Below are 18,931 nucleotides of genomic sequence, written 5' to 3'. Positions count from 1 at the left end.
AAGACAGAAAAAAAATCATTTGTTTGAGCTTTTCAGTGATTTTTCCTAGAAAAATAATTACATTTGCTTACAGCACGTGTAAACTTTAGGCCTGTTTAGTTGATTCTTTGATTTTTCAAGGAAAGCGTCTGACAGCGAGGTTGGGGTAAGAAATCTTGGCAACACCGGCAAAATAACCTTGCCATTATTTTTCAGCACCTGATTTTCGCCATCAAAACATTGAGACACGGGAACCGTACTAAACATGTTGTAGCATTAAAATGTGTTGACCATATTTTTATGGACGACGTGAACAATCGTGTATTATTTTCCAGCAAGAAACAATGTCATGATATCATTGATGTATAACGTTGTGAATATTTGGTGAGTATTTTACCACTGCACGGGTCGCAAGCATGCAACTTGCAAGTAAATGCAAGGAAACATGCATTGCCTTTGCTGATTGATTGCATGTACATGATGTACGGTACCGTACATGTACATGATGCCGAATACATTTGGGATGGAAAGTAGTCTAGATTAGTGGTTTTCCCTTAGCCCGATGTACTCACACCTCCGTCACTACGATTTCCACTGTCCTTCTCCGTACGAAGGAATGAACAGGGCCATGATGTTTCGGGCTAGTTTTCCCTATACGCCGTAGAAGTGACGTAGTTAATCGGATTAACTACCATGTCCATACATTATCATGCCATAGGCTAGCAATAGATGAATACAATTTTGACTATACCGTCCTGCACTACAACGATCACGCATTACAGATGCATTGAACCATAGATGTCAAAGAAAGCCTGATCACTCGCACCTGTAAGATAAGTATCTTTGAAAAGAGCGTTATTGTATTAAATCTATGTTTGCTGACATACACAGGTGATAAGTGCAATCTGCTTGAAGTTGTAGTGCAGAGCAATCTATTCAAAAATTGTATTCATCTATTGCTATGGTAGTTAATCCGATTATGACGTCACTTCTATGGCGTATAGCCGTGTACTCAATGCGTAGTTCCTAGCGTCCTAGTGAGTAGATTTTCTTGCAATATTTGGCCTATTTACCTTCAAATTTGATCCTTACATGTACTTTGATTCCAGAACAATATCCAGCGTAGTAAAAAATAAATTTTTCATTTTTTGGCGTTTCTGATCGCCACGATGAAGCATTTTTCAGGACAAAAATGGTTGCTCAGTTCTTCGTCTCATTTGTTTTTGTCGTAGGCAGGTGGTAGGTTAGTCTCGGCCCAGACTGTATGTTTAAACCCCAGACAGAAATAATTCAACTGCACAACACCAATTGCGCATCCAGGGCATAGGAAAAATATTTCCTGTCTGGGAACTTAAAACTATGTTGCTTTAAATTTTCTGTGAAATTCGCGAGCGCCTTGTCGCTCGCCCTTAATGGTTGGGGTCCAGGGGCTCAAAAAGCCTAAAAAGCTCATGGATTTTAGACTTTTTAAAGTAAGAAATCAGGCACGAGAGTGAGCTTTGATAAAAAAAACTCTGAAATATTATCCATGTGGGTCGAGGAGGCAGAGCCCCTCATGGGGTCGAGGGGCAGTCGAGCCCAGGCGATTTGAGCAGATTTAGCACCCCAAAGAGGCCATTTGTGACATAAAAATGCATCTATGTTATAGTAATTCTTGGCCTGTTTCAGACGTTTTTGAAAAAATGCTTCCTTCATCCTAAAAAAGTGGTTTTAAATGTTCAGTTTCCTATACTTTTGTACATGAGAGGCATTCTTCAAAGTTTTTTCTTTGCCTAATAACATGGCCTACATGGCTGAAATTGATTTTTTTTAAATATAATGCACAATATAAAAACAATGATTCATACAATTTTTGACACCCCCTCTTGGTATGTGGGAGGGGCCCTCATGGAGGGTACTAATGTGCATGAAGAATGCATTGTATGATAAGAGTAATGTGTAAAATACGCTACATTTTATGGGGAAAAAATCTAAAATTCTGAAAATACAAAAAAGTGTCATAAAAGTGCATAAGCTTTTTTTTCTTCTGGGTAAGAATTTTTTCTTGCATGCAACAGCCTTTTTCTTGCAGGTTAGAAATTTGATAAATAGGTCCATGCATGCATTTTGTATATGATGACCTATTTATCAAATTTCTACCCTGCAATTTCCAGAATTTTAGAAATTTTTTCAAATTTCCAAAATTATGTGAAAGGTTTCTCTTTTATTTTGTTAGCAATAAATAACAATTTCCATGAAAATTGAAATATGAGGCAAATTTAAATTAATTAAAACGTTATAAACACATTCATGCAATGCATTTAAAAACATTAAATACAGGGCAGATTTTCTGTCATTTTCAGGTGAAATCAATTTCTACCCTAATTCCCTTTTGGGGGTAAGGCCAAGGGTTTTGGGTTATGTTAAAGGTTAGTTGGGCTTGGGTGGTTTGAATACATGCAGTAAGGTTTGTTTTTTTTTCCCAATTTTTTTTCTGTGACCTCCCATTTTTTTTCTGGGAACGGCGCGGCCGCGTTACCGCGGATTTCGAGGGCCTGTGCGCATCTGTCAGGCATTCAGACAGACATTCATATATATTTATTTGCATCAAACATCATATGTTACAATGAATTAGCATGCACATTAAGAAAACAGCTTCCACAATACTTTGAAAATATAGTTAGTATTATTACCAGGACCTAGATGAACCTACCTAAGATACCTCCCCAGTGAACTACCTACCTGGGAGCTGATCAAGTCATAACAAAACTAATAATAACTACGGTATATTATTGGATATACCGCCCCAGAGAACTACCTGGAATCTAGTACCTCCCCAGTGAACAATCTACCTGGGAGCTGAATTGATCATGAATCAGGACCTAGATGAACCTACCTAAGTTACCTCAACCCAGTGAACAATCTACCTGGGAACTGATCATGTCATAACAAAACTAATGAATATATTATTGGATATACCGCCCCAGTGAACAATCTACCTGGAATCTAGTACCTCCCCAGTGAACAATCTACCTGGGAGCTGAATTGATCATGAATCAGGACCTAGATGAACCTACCTAAGTTACCTCAACCCAGTGAACAACCTTCCCGGGAGCTGATCATGTCATAACTAAACAAATGAATAATTATATTAGTGAATAGTGGGCTGAATCTTTACGATGCCTGTGCATGAATACTGTTCTTCCAAGAGATTGCTTCCTGGAATCCTAAATTCCTGAAAGGTTAATTTGGATATAAAATAGTATATTAATCCAATATGAAAATATATAAAGTATAATTAAATACATGTTAGAAAACATTGCCTTACTTGACTGTTTTTAACATTGGGTAATCCTTGATAATAATAATATTATAGTGAAAGTTAAATCACACCCATAGAACAGTTCATTCAACATGTTAAACTAGCACAGAGAAGAGTTACCGCCGAACTACTTTTTCTACAAGATGAAGTACCTGCAAAATTTATTCTTTAATATAGCCAAGCACAGGGTGGTCTTTTGACATTTTTATCGAAACGAACTTTGCTGATACCACCATCATATAAAAGAGCCCAGAGCATGTGAATATATGTCAAATTGCACACTTCTAACTCTTGTAAGTAATTACATATTTCATTTCATTTTATTCGCCAGAAAAACGTTATAAAATACATATATATATTGCACATCTATAAGCACTACATCAAAACAATTAGATATTTAAAAACAATTATATAAGCCCCTTGAATAAGATCATCAGGACTGTTAGATAACATACCAATGGTAAACTGCTTCACGAGTCCAACAATTCGATATTAATACATCTTTGCTCTAATTGCTACTGGTACCACACTTATGTAGATAATATCCTGGTGTAGGTTGTTCACCCCGTAGTTCAAATGAACAAACCAAGCAAAGTGAGTTGCACATTTTTTGTTACAGTATTAAATTTAATTTACAATATAATGTTCTACCGATAATGTCACATATTTTATTTACAAATTTTCTTTGATTATCCAAGATTATTCTTTCTTATACATCAACATTTTTTTTTTTTTAATTAGCCATAAACTTTCGGCTTTTATTATACTATTTTCAAACCTTCCATGGCTTTAAATACCACACCTTGCAATAGGGAGTGGTGGGTGGGAGAAAAATTCATCATATGACTTGTCTGCATGAATGTTGACAGAATAATGGTGGTACATACACACACACAAGAATCAAGCCTTGTTAAAGGTGATCACTGATTGGCCCAATGATCACTGATGGTGCCCATGATAAACAAATAGACAATACACATGTATCACCTCATATTGATCTTATATCACCTCATATTGATCTTATAACAATAAACTCACAGGACCAAACCATTATTTCTGCAGGGGTCAAAACTGGTTTTTAACCTAGTGGTTCAAAACGTTAGTCTATAGGAACGACGAGCGTTAAGACCGATGCAAATTGGCTGTGCAGACTATCGTTGATGCTAACTGTCTGTCTGTCTTATCGGAAACTCCCGGAGGAACTCGGCAGGGGCGATTTCCATCGCCATTCACCAAGCTGACACAGGGTCAATTTCTACAAACTTTTACGTCTATTTGGAAACATCATAGCCTGATGGTCCATTTTTTGGACGGTACAATGATTACTCTAGGTCTGTTGAGTAGAAGCAATGACCGAGATGGGGTTCGAACCCACATGACGTATTTTCATGTAACATAATCAACCAGTCCTTCAACTGCTTACGCACGGTCATCGGGTTGTGCTTGTTCCGCCATGTTTATTGTTTTGAGATCGGGGCCTTGGGATTTAGGCTATTTTCACGCGTGTCCTTGGAACCAAAACAACAGTGGGAATCGTGTGTTAAATCGACATAGAAAAGATTTAGGTGGGGATAGCGAAAGTTAAGGTCAAACCTTTGTGCGCACGTGCAGTGAAATATGTCATTTTTCATTCGTGATCATTTTTGTTGGACGTGGGGAGAGAGAGGCGGCTTCTTAAATCATCTTTATTCGCCGAAATTCCAAATGATATTGCGTTTCAAGAATTTGGTAAGAATCCTAGTTAAGTTTCTGATTCTTATGAGTACAGTTTTATATGCATCGTCCAAATTTCAAAGAAATTTGTTAAAATGCCAGAGCGGCGCAAAATCTTAAGCGTGTAAATCACATTCACACACAAAATGGGAAAAACGAGTCTCAGTGGACGAACGGCATCCATGAGACTCAGCGAGTCTAGATGGAAAGGCACAGAATCAGATTTTCAATATGTATACAAATATAGTGATAATAATAATATTATTTTATAATACAACCAAGAATAGAGATGAACTAGGCATAGGCCTCAGTGTAATAACAAAGAACTTATACATTGTCCTGACAAACTGATACTATCTGTCGACGTACATGCATGCATGACGTATAAGACTATTACCGTACGGCAGCGTGTTGAAGGAATATTACACAGTCAAGAATAGGCTCCATCACCCGTTGTTTGGGATCCCCCACAGTCTCCCAAAAGCGATGCACTATACTTACTAAATACTTACATGTATAAGGGGGTACTACACCCCTGGCCAATTTTGTGCCTATTTTTGCATTTTTCTCACAAATTATAGCGCATTGATTGGTGACAAGTAAGATATGTATATTAATTATTATAGGGGCAAGGACTACAACTACTGCACTGGAAAGTTTATTTCAGCACAGACAACAGTTGTGGAGTTAACTGTCAAAAATGAGGGAAAAACAATGTTTGATCAATAAATCAATAACTACATGTACTTGCCTTGAGTCGCTGAATTTTCAGTGCAGTAGTTGTAATATACATATCTTACTTGTCATCAATGCGCTTTAATTTTTGAGAAAAATGCAAAAATAGGCACAAAATTGGCCAGGGGTGTAGTACCCTCTTAAGACTGTCTTTTATCATATTACGCACATTGTCAACTTGTCTAGAAAGGTCAAATTTTGCCAAATTTAATCGCTGTGCGATCCTATGCAAGTCCCACATCACATCGTTATCGGCGATCATGTTTTTTACTGAAGTTTGGCTGGTACATGTACCTACCAGCATCATGCACGTGACACAGCTAAAATATCGACCGGGGATCATTTAAACATCAACCGTTTCAAAATACGCAATGACAGTAAACTTATTTGCGAGCGGTCTGAATTTTGAGCCATACAAGTTTACGTGGTGAACTACATTGTAGGCCTCAGTGTTCGATTTACCACCTGCACGCCTGCACATCATCACATGGCATGCAGGTGTTTTTGATTCTGTGCAGGTAACTTTTCAAATGTACCTGCACAGTGCACAAGTGCATGTAGAATTTTAGTTGTAAATTACAGTTGCAATCAGAAACATACAATGTGCCTCTGAATCAAAGAAGTAATATAAATTCCCTTACAAAATGACACCAATTTTTAATTTTCATCTGTAAAAAAGATGATTAGTTTCACTGCACAAACTTCATATTTTATATGGTAAATTGTGTGCAAGTTACTTTCACTTTGTGCATGTAGATTTCTATGTTAGTTGTTACCTGCACAAATGCAAGAAACTTTTTTCTGGTATTAAATCTAACACTGATAGGCCTACTTTTTAAATTTTGTTTCTCAAACGCAGTGTATTAGGGCTGTGTATATCATTAGTCACGGTTTATTTACAAGTATTGTGATGATATGAGTTGCTGAACGCGGCGGTAAAACCGGGTGCCTTATTGTTAATTTTTGCACCTTCAAACATACAAACCATCTCCAAAAGTTAGGTCTTTATAGTAGGAAACTTTCTTTCCTGAAGGCACCATGTCAACAATACCTAGAAAAGTTGCTTTTTGCCTTGTAAAAGTATGTAATTTTTTGCCATTTTCTGCTATTCCTTTTCTCTTCCTTTTACACGCTATTAACCAATCAAAGGGAATTTGATTGACAGTGATGTCGGACGCAAACTAGTCTTTTTATCTGTCACAGTCATATGTTCTTGAAACTTTGTGGGTACAGTCAACGTATAGAGCCAAATTTTTGGCAGGTCATTATGGGGTCACCAGGGGTCATTCAGAGGTCAAATTAGTAAAAACTGTCATATGGGCATGAAATTTGGTGGGTACAGTCAACATTTGGAGCCAAAGTTTTGGAAGGTCATTTTGGGGTCATCAGAGATCATCTGAGGTCAAATTAGTGCAAACTGTCGTATGGGCAGGAAACTTGGTGGGTACAGTCAACATATAGAGCCAACTTTTTGGAAGGTCATTTTGGGGTCATCTGAGGTCAAATTAGTAAACACTGTCATGTGGGCATAAAACTTGGTGGGTACAGTAACCATCAGCCAGGTAATCGCGACAGCCGAATCATCCAGGGGTCATCTGAGGTCAAATTCAGTCTGCCCTTGAGGCTTGAAACTTTGTATAACTTTTGAGTGCCACATCGCTTCCTTTGGTGGAGGCATCACGGTCGACGCTGTGCATCGAAAACCGCAACATCCGAGAACCGCCGTCAATCTAGTTTGGTGGGGTTTTTTTTGTCAATTTTTTTTTCTGCACAGTTAATCGACTGGATTGTGGTCTGTTTAAGGGGGTACTACACCCATTGATTTTATTTTTTTTACATTTTTTTTCTTTTTGTGAAGAAATTACAAAAAAAAATTGGACAAAGTGGTATGCAAAATGAAGGGGCAAATCTTCTCGCTTTATTGGTGGCATCGGTATCAACGTAGCTTACATGCTTTTAAAAGTAGAAGCCAAAAGGTGGTACATCACTGATGATTTTAATTCACTTCATTTTGGAAAGCTTACTATCAACGGATTTCGTTAAAATTTTGGATTTTTGTTGCTAACACGTTAGGGAAATAAAGTTGATGTAAAATGGGAATAAGTGGTTCCTGATTTCTTTTATGACTTCATGAACTTGGTGCTCCACAACTATCAAAAAGGAACTGGTTAAAATGATTCTATTTTCAATGTTGAGCTATATTTTGTATTTTTAACTTGCAACATTATTTCACTGAAACTTAATTAAGCCACAGGTAACAGGTTACCACAACCATACTGCAGCAATGTTGAAACAAAAATGTATTTCTTGTCACCTATACCAACATATTGGGTAGTTTTCCGTAAGCTTAACTTTTGTGATTTTGGTAACTATTTTATATTTATTTGTGAAATCCATCTCAACTAGGCATTCTAAATTGTACTCACCATTTACATCCCAAGGTATATTAGTATATCCACCTTGCACTTCTCGATATATATCCAGTTAAAGACAGAATATCAAAATTATTCCTCATTATGATATCACAGACTCTTACATGTGTATTCAAAATTGATGCTTAAATTTGACCTGAACCAATTGACCTATAACCTGACATACGGTGACCTAATAGCCTTTTCTTCTCCTAACAACACATTATAGTATTAAATTGACTAATGACTATGCATCCATTGTGTAAGTGTTCAGGCATTGAGTTTTGCAATGTGACAGGTGTGCTGTAAATTGCACGCCTGGATAACCCGAGGTGTGCTTTTAGGTGTGCTGCAAATCGCACACCTAAATAAACCAAGGTGTGCTTTTTTCAAAACTGGTGTATGACTATGATTTCATTTTCAGCTAAAACTTAGCAATTGTGACAACATACATGTACTTTTTTAAATGGCCATGGTAAAAGCTCTGGGGTAATGAATGGTGTATACTGCATAGATGTCCCTGGACTTTGGACTTATTGCTAGTGTCATTTGTAATTTTTTTTTTAATTAGTTTTTTTTTTGGATTTAGAATGTCCCTAGAATGTCCCTGAACTTTAGAATGTCCCTGGAATTTTTTTTAATTAAAAAAAAAATTACAAAAGATTTAAAAATTATAAATTCTTGTTTAAAATAGGCAAATTTGTAAATTATGTTCACATAATAATCTATGAATGATTTTAAAATGCATTTGTTTTGTATGCTTCTTTACTTCATAAATAGGTTGTAATGTGAACATCAATTATAAATTTGCCTATTTTGAACATGAATTTATAATTTTTTTAAATCTTTTTGTAATTTTTTTTTCAAGTTTTAAAAAAAAAATTAAAAATATTTCAGGGACATTTTTAAGTTCCAGGGACATTCTAAATAAAAAATAAAAAACTTTTTTTTTTTTTTTTTTTTTTAGGTGTGCGAAAAATCGCACCCCTCGGCGTATTTTCAGGCGTGCGGCGCGTGCGAATCGCACTCGCACGCCTTAAAACTCAATCCCTGAGTGTTTATTTAATTTATTCAGTGTTATATATTTTGCATGCACCACCCACTATAGATTTTCTATAGAGAGTATAACAAAGGATTTAATGTATTCTATTCATGTACCCTACTTGAACATGTTCAATAGAATAAATTATGGTTTGTTATGAAACACGCATCTGAGTTACTAGGATACACAGTAAACAAAAAATATATACATGTAGGGCTAAAATGACTTACTACAATGGTGTACTAAAAGCACTTTTGTTCTTCTTTTTTTTTAATTTCACATGATCCGTGCATATATCGCCTAGCTATAAATGAAAAAAAATTTTTTTAGACCAATCAAACCAATATATGGGTGTAGTATGCCCTTAAATGGATAGACAAATAATAGTCATTTACACCCCTAAAATACGGTATATCTACCAATGTCCTAGTCAAGCTTCAGTTGGGCCAAAAATATTGTTTCATCAAAATATGTTACCAGTAGCTAAACATTGGTAGAAATTTTGAATTTGAAAATTGAATGAAATCTATTAGGGCTCTCACCTAACGGGTAATTATGTACTTGGGTACCTGATTGAATTTTTGGGCGGGAATCCGGGTACCCAAAAATACAACAACCAGTGCCGCCGAGAGCTATTACGGGCCCGGGGGCAATGTGAACGCACGGGCCCCTTTGATCAGTGATGACGGTGCAGAAACTTCATAAGTGTGGGTGTGTGTGTGTGGGGGGGCAACAGTGGCATAAATTTCTTTGTAACATGGGGGAGGGAGGTTGGTGTAAAATCCTTGAACATATGTTGTAGACGGGAGCGAAAGTAGCATGTTTAGATGCCAATAATCAAATATGAACATTGAAGGAGACAAATGTGCGCGAAGCGCGCACAAATTTGCAATTTGAACGGCATTTTGCTCCCATATTAAGTTTCTCTGAACAACTTCCACGCGAAGTGTAAAAAATTTGCCAATTTAAAGCTAAAATGATCCAAGTATTAACCGGTGAATTATTCGCGCCAAGCTCGCAAAAATTTGTAATTAGAATTAGCGACTTTTGCTCCCAGATTGGACATATTGAAAGAAACTCCCTTGCGAAGCGCGGAAAAATTGCCAATTTTAAGGTAAATGATCATAATAAAGTGAAGGGCAGTAGGGCACGAAGCGCACGAAAATTTGCAATTTGTGTTCCCACGATTCAGCTGTGCACTCCCCTGATTTCTCGTAGATTTCATTATATCGAGGATGATCATTTTGGCAAAAGCAAAGAGTAAATTCAAGTGAAATATTTATTAGAGTGTGTGCTTCAAACGCTATCTTGTATTTTTTTAATAAAATGCACGTCTCTTTTCTATGTTTTTACGGGCCCGTTACTTTTGTTTGGTTTTTATGGGCCGTAAAAGAGCAAAGAAAACATACCTTATAATGGACCCGTGAAGGCAAAGAAAAGAGACCGTAGTGGGCCCGTAAAAAGCAAAAGAAAAGATACCATAGGCCCGTAAAGGAAAGAAAAGAGACCTTAGTGAGTATGTAAAAAAACCTTAATAAGCAAAGAAAAGATATACATGTATAATGGACCCATAAAAAGAAAAAAAGAGACCTTGGAGGGCCCGTAAAAAGCAAAGAAGAGATACCTTAGGCCTAAGAAAAGAGACCTTTGTCGGCCCGTATAGTAAAGTAACGAAAATATGCCTTAATTGCAAGATATCTATTCTGAACCTTTTACGGGCCCCTGAGGTCCGTTTTCTTGGCTTTTAATGCCCCATAGTAAAGTATCTTCTCTTCACTTTTTACGGGCCCCCTAGGACCCCGGGCCCCGGGGTAACGACCCCGGTTACCCCCCCTTGTGGGCGGCACTGACAACAACAACAACAAATTTTTTTACAAAATTTGAAAAAAAAATGAAGTTATAGGCCATAAATTACTTGTTATTCAAAGTACGGAAAAATACTGATACTAAAAACAAAACAAAAATACTTTTTTTTTTTCAAAGTTGTATACATGTAAGTTGTACATTTTAATGTTGCTCCTATTAAACAGGCAGGGACACATTGAATTAGTATGCATTGCTTGGCTTGCTGTTCAATAGAAGCAAAAGTAAAAAATGAACAACTTTATCCAACTTTGAAAAAGAATTAGCAATTTTTGTAGCAATATTTCTCTTGTTTGCAATTTTTGTAGCAGTATTTCTCTGGTTTCCAAGCTTGAATAACAAGTAATTTAGGGCCTATAACTTTTTTTTTCAAAAAAAAATATATATATTTTTTATGCTTTTATGGGTACTTTGACCGGTGAATTTTGACCCGAGTAGGCCAAGGACGGGCGGGAACTCAACTTGGGTACCGACTACCCGGAAATTGGTGAGAGCCTTAAAATCTATACTTCTGATTCATTGTTTGGCCTTTGGATCAGGTTTGATTTATAAGTATGTTCTTAAAATGAACTGCATACTGGTTGCTCAATGAGTAGTGTCTGATACCAATACAAATTAAGGCTGCAGGTATGCAATTGCATTATTGAAAGCGTTGAAGCATGGGCAAGGTCAGGTTGAATGCATGAAAACCATTTGGCTGCAAACATTAATGCTTTGCCTGTTGGCCAAATAGGCTTTAATGTAAAAATCCAAAGTTTTAAGATATTTTCTCAAAATATCAGAGCTGTCACAAGAACCACTGTACTCATTGTAATGCATTTTCAAGCTATGGTCAGGAAAAATGATCAATTCTGAGATTTTGTAATTTTTAAAGAAAATTTGGAATTTGACATACAGTCAACGCTGGTGTGGAGTTAAATTCACCTGAAGAAAGTTCTGCATTGTGCCTGGTAGTCCTTGTCCTTCCTTGTATGAATTGAGTTGAGTTCATATGAGTTGCCAAGTTTGGAAAGATTCCAGGAATAAGGTTGCCAGGTTTACAGACTAGTCACCCAATTTTGTTATCTTGGCAAGTGGGATGGTATGAGCCATATATTTGTCCAGTTTTAGCCATATTATTACTAAACTGAAAAAACTGCAGTGTGCTTCATAATATTAATATCTTGACGCTATAGGAAATGAGTCAAGGAAGCCAATAATCACATTTATATTTCTATAGGTCTTACAGTTACCAATAATATATTTAAAAACAAACGTTTTGGGCATTTTCCCTCCCGAAAAAAAAAAATCCTGCACATGGGGCTAAAAATCACACCCTTACACAAAGCTTGGATCTCCTTTTTAGAACCCATACCATTCTTCAATTTGTGATTTTGAGTTTTTATACATACCTATACGTGAGCCTATATAAAAGAATATAATTATTCTATTTAATTATTAATTATTTTATATTTTCGATAGCTGTGTTAAGGACGAAAATTGTTATGTGAAAACTTTCACTTTTACGGTATACTTTTGTTCATTCAGCTGTAACCAGGAAGCAACATGTGACTGGAATAGTTAAACTGGTCAAACAGGTGCCCTTTTACATAATTGGGCTACAGGCTCAAGGTGTTTTACACCCAAAATGATATAACAATACTGAATGAACTATTTACAGTACACCCTGGGCAGTAAAAAATGGTGACTGCATTGTCTCTTTCAAAACAAATTCAGGCAAGACAAACATTGTGTACATGTATGCTAAAAAGTACATTTGTGGTTTTATTTTCTCTGCACAGGTCTTCCTGAAAGTATCCATGGCTGATTCTAATGCTGCGAGAATCTATCCCCAAGACACCAATGTGTGCTGCTATATGTTTAATTTGTGTACTTGTATAACAATCTGGTGAGAACTCTGTTTTAGATCATCCACCTGCTATGCCCGCTACGGAAGCCTTGGCTAGCATGGATGCTGTGGTGATCGTCGCTATCGCCATACTTGGCTTCCTGTTCGTTGCATCGTTCTTTGGGTTGCTTCTTGTTTGCCGCCACCGATATTGTCGTATGATAGATTTGACTGTCAGGGAGGCTGTTGCACAGAGGTGAGTCACTATGTGGTCAAATTTATTGACTTAAAAAACCAAACAAAAGCACACACAAAAGCATAAAAGTACAAAATTTATTATAAAATAAAAATACTTTCTCGGACTAGTAGATTGAAAAGCACTTCTGGGTTATATACATGTCATGTGACCTATTAATTAGCATACAGACCAAAACAAGAAGAAACGCAATGTGTACAACATTTCAGTGTGAGCAGCCCTCGAATTAAGGATCTGAAGGGGCACGGCAACTTTTTTAGGGCAAGTTGATAATTGCCTTGGATTTTCAAGGCAAGGCAGCACAGCAGGTTGTAATATTTGAAGAGGGCATCATGGCAACTGTTGAAAATTTGAGAAGGGCACCAAGGCAATTTCTCAAAAGTGAAGAAAACACACACAAGCATAGATAGATGATTTTATAATGAAGGATCAGGGCTGGGGCACCGACGCCAACTTCATTAGAGGGCACGGCAAGTGACTGCCTTGGGTAAAGGTCATATTTTGAGGGCATTGCGTCAGTGGGGTTGGGCACCCACAGCAAAATGCCATGGGTGCCGTGGGTTAATTCGAGGGCTGAGTGTGAGCAAACTTACGATGCAAGCATCAAAGTTGCACGAACATCAAAAGCTTCTATTAAAGTTAGCAACTACTGTCAGAATATCAAAATCACTTGCACCCATAATATTTACAAAATAATCCATGTCAGAAAAATTATTGTATATGAAGTAAACAAAGAAGGTAAATTGGAGAACTGGAGATACTTTTTCTAGCTTCATTTTGAAGTCAAACATGGGATTTCTAATCATGGGGACCAAATAATGATACTGTTTTTTTATGTGTTTAGAACTGCCGTAGCCGGGAACCACAAAATCCTAATTGTGTGTGTGATGAAAAACATTTCTATCAAATTTGCTTGTTTTCAATGTTGCCTTTCTAAGTGTTCTACATTATGTCACAGAAGCTTAAAACAGTGAAATAAAATATGACAAAATGCGACTTAATCATCAATTTTACATTTACAGTTAACGATTCTTGTTTGTGTTTATTTGCTACAGACGTGACGTTAACCTTGTGAGTGATGCCGAGCCACCCAATGAAGACTTTGAGGTTGAGTTGAGTGATGTCTACAATAATCCAAACTTAGATGAAATATTAGAAAATGAAAAATGGATGGATGAAGCAACGTAAGTAATGTAACAAGCAGGTGAACATTTTAGATAGAGTTCACACCGTGAAGTAACCTGGCCCTGGTCAAATTGACAAAAATTATATCTATGAACATTCAGTGTATTTTGAGATACAAATTTGTTCAATAATAATAATTATGTGATGCGATCAAGCAAAATCAGTCGGAACATTTTCAAGAAAATCCCATTGAAATTGAACAACCAGTTGTAATGATATGAACAATTACAGAGTTTCCAAAACAAGAGGAAATACTTCCTTTGTTTGGCTATATCTCACAATCAATATTTCCGAGTTCCGACTGATTTTGCTTGATGGCATCACATATAGTAATGTGGATTGAAGTCTAGGTACAAAACATTGATCCCATTCAAAAGAGTTTATTTCAAATTTTTGGCCTTCATCATAGCACTTGTTTTCTCTTATGATCTTGGTCTTTAGCAACCAGTTGCTTTATAGCTGAGAAAATTACCTTTGAATAGCTGCCATTTTGCACAGTAACGTATAGGGGAATGTATGGTGTGGACCCTAAATTTGTTTTGTAGGGGGTAGAGGATGATATGCTTGCACAACTTGGGGTATTTTCTATTAATCGACTAACCTGTACCAAATAGTCACAACTACGACAATTATTTGGAGGTTAATAAAATCTGTAACTTGGTGTCAAAAATGTGCATATGTGAGGTGTCATGTCAAAAGGAGACACTTTTAAGCAGGGTAACAAGTTTTTGGAGAAATAGCCAAAAATCTGCCTGGGGGTGATTTTTCACAATTTGAGTTTGTTGCAAATTTGTGATGTTATTAATGTTGAAAATATTGTCTGATAGTTTCAGACCGGAATATAACTGGCATCTTGTATTTTTTGAGACATTTTTCAAGGCAATTCCTACTCTCAACATTGTCAATAATATTTTTAAAGGCCGATATCTCAATTTCCAATTTTATAATACCATAATTTACGAACTCAATATCTTCGCTTAGGAATGTCCGATTTCATTGGGAAAAACGGCGTTGTGGAGCAACATATCTCTATATTTAAGATTTGTAAAAACCTCAAAATTGATAACCTGCCCAAAAGTGTCTCCTTTTGACATGACACGTCACATATAAACTAAGGTACATGTGTATGTGTGGTGCAAACAACCATCTTAAATGTCAGAGTTTGGCTTTTTAATTTAAATAATCATTTTAATTTTCATTTATATATTGCAGGGGTATCATGCCACATTGTATAGCCATCCTGAAGACGTGTCATCATTTAACGGAAAAACTTGTTGCCATGACAATGGGTCAGCATAGGCCTTTAAAATCTCCTGATTGCTTGGGAGAAATTATCACAGTAGTGAAAAAAATTAACCCAAGGTAATATGCAGGTTCATTGGCTGTTCCAAATGAAATCTATACACCATCTATGGAACACATGATCTTCCACAAAGGGAGTGTGAAATGGGGTTACCTGAATGGGTGACTCCCTTTGAAATGTACACCCCCTATGTGGGAGATTAGTGTCATGTCTTCTATAGGGGGTGGATGGATTTAAACTGGAATGGCTCATTTTATGCACACTCACAAGACTGATATTTGCAGCGAGATTGATAACACTCCTGACAGGTCGCTTAAAATGTGGTTCCTTTGTTTCTTCCTTCAAGCCTGCCTTCCTTCCTTTATGCCTGTATTTGGTCCTTCCTTCCTTCCTTCATTCATTCATTCACTCATTCATTTGTTCATTCCTTTGGTTAATTCTTACACAAAATTAACCTATTATCAAGACTTCCAAGTGGGCCTTTCAGCTTTATCCCATAAGCTCTACAATCTCTCAAAGAAGTCTTGACAGCAGTCTAAGTCTGTATAGAATTTAAAAAAGTGATTTAAAATTACTTTGCTGCTCAGGAATGAGAGCAGTCACTCCTCCTCACACCTCCAAATACATTTTGCTGCTTTGAGCATTAATATTATATTGCAGAACAACTCAGTGAGGCTGGGCTCACAAGCAAGAATGTACGATTGCTTAAGGGCTTGCATAGCAACGTTTGCACAGTATTATTGTGGGACCTGAGAGCATATATAAGACATACCAAACTTCATTTGGAATACGAGGAATAGCCTTCCAATATTTAATAATTTTGATTTTTTGAAATTTGCGATATAATACAAATGTTTTGACAAATTATTAAAAAACTTCACTAAACCCCGGTTAAGACCTTGTTCAGATGGTCAGACTTTACTATACAATGAAACAGTAATAAAGTGTTGTTTGATAGGATTATTTATCAACACTATGATGCAATAAAATTGATTTTCCATATTGATTACAGAGTTGATGATGTGGTGCGTTCTATGTACCCCCCTATAGACCCAAAGCTGATTGAAGCAAGGTAAGTGAACAGAAAACATAATACCTATCACTCAAAGTAAAAACTTGCAATGATTGGCTGTCTTGCTGATTGACCCAGTACATTATTGGATCTGGGTCACCATATCCGTGACATCCTTTGAGTGCAGACACACCAATTGACCCAATACATTATTGGATCTGGGTCACCATATTCACAACATCCTTTGAGTGCAGACACACCAATTGACCCAATACATTATTGGATCTGGGTCATCATATTCGTAATATCCTTTGAGTGTAGACACACCAGTTGATCCAATACATTATTGGATCTGGGTCACCATATTCACAACATCCTTTGAGTGCGGACACACCAATTGACCCAATACATTATTGGATCTGGGTCACCATATGCATGGCATCCTTTGAGTGCAGACACGCCAATTGACCTAATACATTATTGGATCTGGGTCACTATAGCCGTGGCATCCTTTGAGTGCAGACACTCCTCTCAATGACAAAGTAAGACATAACATTCCCAGTTTATCTCTGATGGCAGCTAAAGTTTTGGGATGAACGTGAAACAACTTATAAATCATGCCTTGTTTTAGTAAGAATTACAAAATGGGGGAGCAACTATAATCAGGGGTGTACCCAGATACCACCCCATCCCAGTTTTGAAATTGACAGAAGGGGCAACCATATATTTTGACTGAATTTTTAAAGTCCATTTAAACCATTTTACTTTTTGTTTTGACAGATGTGCTGCATTACTTTTAGCGGTTCATCACTTGGTGCTGGTAACAAAACAAGCCTGCCAAATGCCGTCATCTGTACGATGGATAGACAGCTCTTTAGCAGAGATGGATGAACACTTATCAATCTTACGAGAGGCCTCGCTGGCGAGTGAAGCGGATTCTCGTAACGGCTCGGTGTCATCTCAAACAGAAAGCGCACAGTCGCCAATATTGTATGATGATATTGGGGAAGAAGGACTTCAGCCCCATTTGAAACTTCTGCATCGCCGGTGTGATGAGATGAAAACAGTACAATGAAATGTTAATGGTGCAATTTCTCACATAGTTTTAGTATCTTTGCTAAAAGTTTAGTGATACTATTCCTAGATGTAGTTTAATAGAAATATTCTGTAAATTGCTGAATGCAGGCTGCATCAATTTTACGTTGCTCCTGAATGTGTAGTACATGTATATGCTCTGGTCAGTGCCAGGTGTAGTTGTACATGGTGTAGCTGTGATTCGGCCATTTCTATGTTATATTTTGCTATAAAGTCACTTCCTCTATTGTAGTAACTTTCAAACTGTTTCTGATGAGGAAACTTTGTAAGACCAAAAAAAAAAGAAGTTTTGTCTCAAAGCTCACGAGCGGTTTGAAAACAAATGCGAAATGCAATTTATTTATTTTTTTTTTTTGAATTCCCGACTTGGTATTTTTATGGTATTTTTAAAAAAAAAAATCTGATTTTTGCCGAATTTTTTCAGGAAAAAAAAAAAAAAAAAAATTTGAAATAAAAAAAAATCCGCATTTCTTTTTTCTTCAAATTGCACGATTTTTCAAACGCGCGCACGAGCTTTGAGACAAACCTTTTTTTTTTTGTTTATGCTTACAGTAGTTTTAGATTTTTCAATGTTTTCTTTTAGGTTATGTAGCCATCATAGGATTAGAAGGCTCACAAAGTAGCTGTAGATTGATTTGAGCTTCCATAAGGAATCTATTGCCATAAAATTACAATTTCTATTTCTGGGACAAAGTTGCTTGGCAACTCATTCAAAACATGTGGGCTGTTCTTGCACACTTTGCGGCACCTCGTGCTCTTTACAGTGTTTGATTATGGTATCTCGAGTGCAAGGTCATGGGATGTTACAGACCATCGAAGTCTAAAATCTGCACAGGGTTTGTGTGTTTGGCATTGGTTAGCACAGTAGTTCTGAAGCTTCCAGGAAGAATATGCAATAAAAAAGGGTTGCTGCTCCAACTGTCCATTAATGGGTTAGGGGATGAATATGGTGGTCTAGGAGGTCATACTCTGTTTTGATCCCCGAGGTACACCTCCTTGTGTAATGTCATAAAAGCATGGGATGCCTGTATTTGTATTTGGAGCAAACATGAAGCATCACACCTCGCTCCATTAGCATGATCGAATGTATCTTGTGATTAGAAATATAGTGATATACCAAAAAAAAAGGGCATTATATGTGGCTGAATATGATTTTTTCTTTGCTGAAATGTTTGCTACATGTTTTTATTATGAAATTTCAAAAATAG

The 18,931-nt window shown here is 36.7% G+C and overlaps 1 protein-coding gene across 1 annotated transcript; it reads left to right on the top strand.

Moving 5' to 3' along the window:
• Nucleotides 1–263: 263 nt before the first annotated feature.
• On the top strand, nt 264–18,086 carry LOC140149916 (transmembrane protein 98-like). The gene is made up of 6 exons (XM_072171930.1): nt 264–363; nt 12,826–13,128; nt 14,184–14,312; nt 15,526–15,675; nt 16,629–16,688; nt 17,409–18,086. Exons 2-6 carry the CDS (start codon nt 12,965–12,967, stop codon nt 17,701–17,703), a joined length of 798 nt encoding a protein of 265 aa, XP_072028031.1. The 5' UTR covers nt 264–363; nt 12,826–12,964; the 3' UTR covers nt 17,704–18,086.
• Nucleotides 18,087–18,931: the final 845 nt, after the last annotated feature.

Source organism: Amphiura filiformis, chromosome 4, assembly GCF_039555335.1.
Source record: "Amphiura filiformis chromosome 4, Afil_fr2py, whole genome shotgun sequence".
NCBI classification, from domain to species: Eukaryota; Metazoa; Echinodermata; class Ophiuroidea; order Amphilepidida; family Amphiuridae; genus Amphiura; species Amphiura filiformis.
Note: the sequence above shows the minus strand (reverse complement) of the source record. Positions and strands in the feature narration are given on the sequence as shown.

Excerpts from the sequence above, each read along its gene's own strand:
- LOC140149916 (XM_072171930.1), top strand. The coding sequence starts at position 12,965 with ATGCCCGCTACGGAAGCCTTGGCTAGCATGGATGCTGTGGTGATCGTC. Across the intron at positions 13,129-14,183 it reads AGGGAGGCTGTTGCACAGAG|ACGTGACGTTAACCTTGTGA; the intron begins GTGAGTCACTAT and ends TATTTGCTACAG. Across the intron at positions 14,313-15,525 it reads AAATGGATGGATGAAGCAAC|GGGTATCATGCCACATTGTA; the intron begins GTAAGTAATGTA and ends TATATATTGCAG.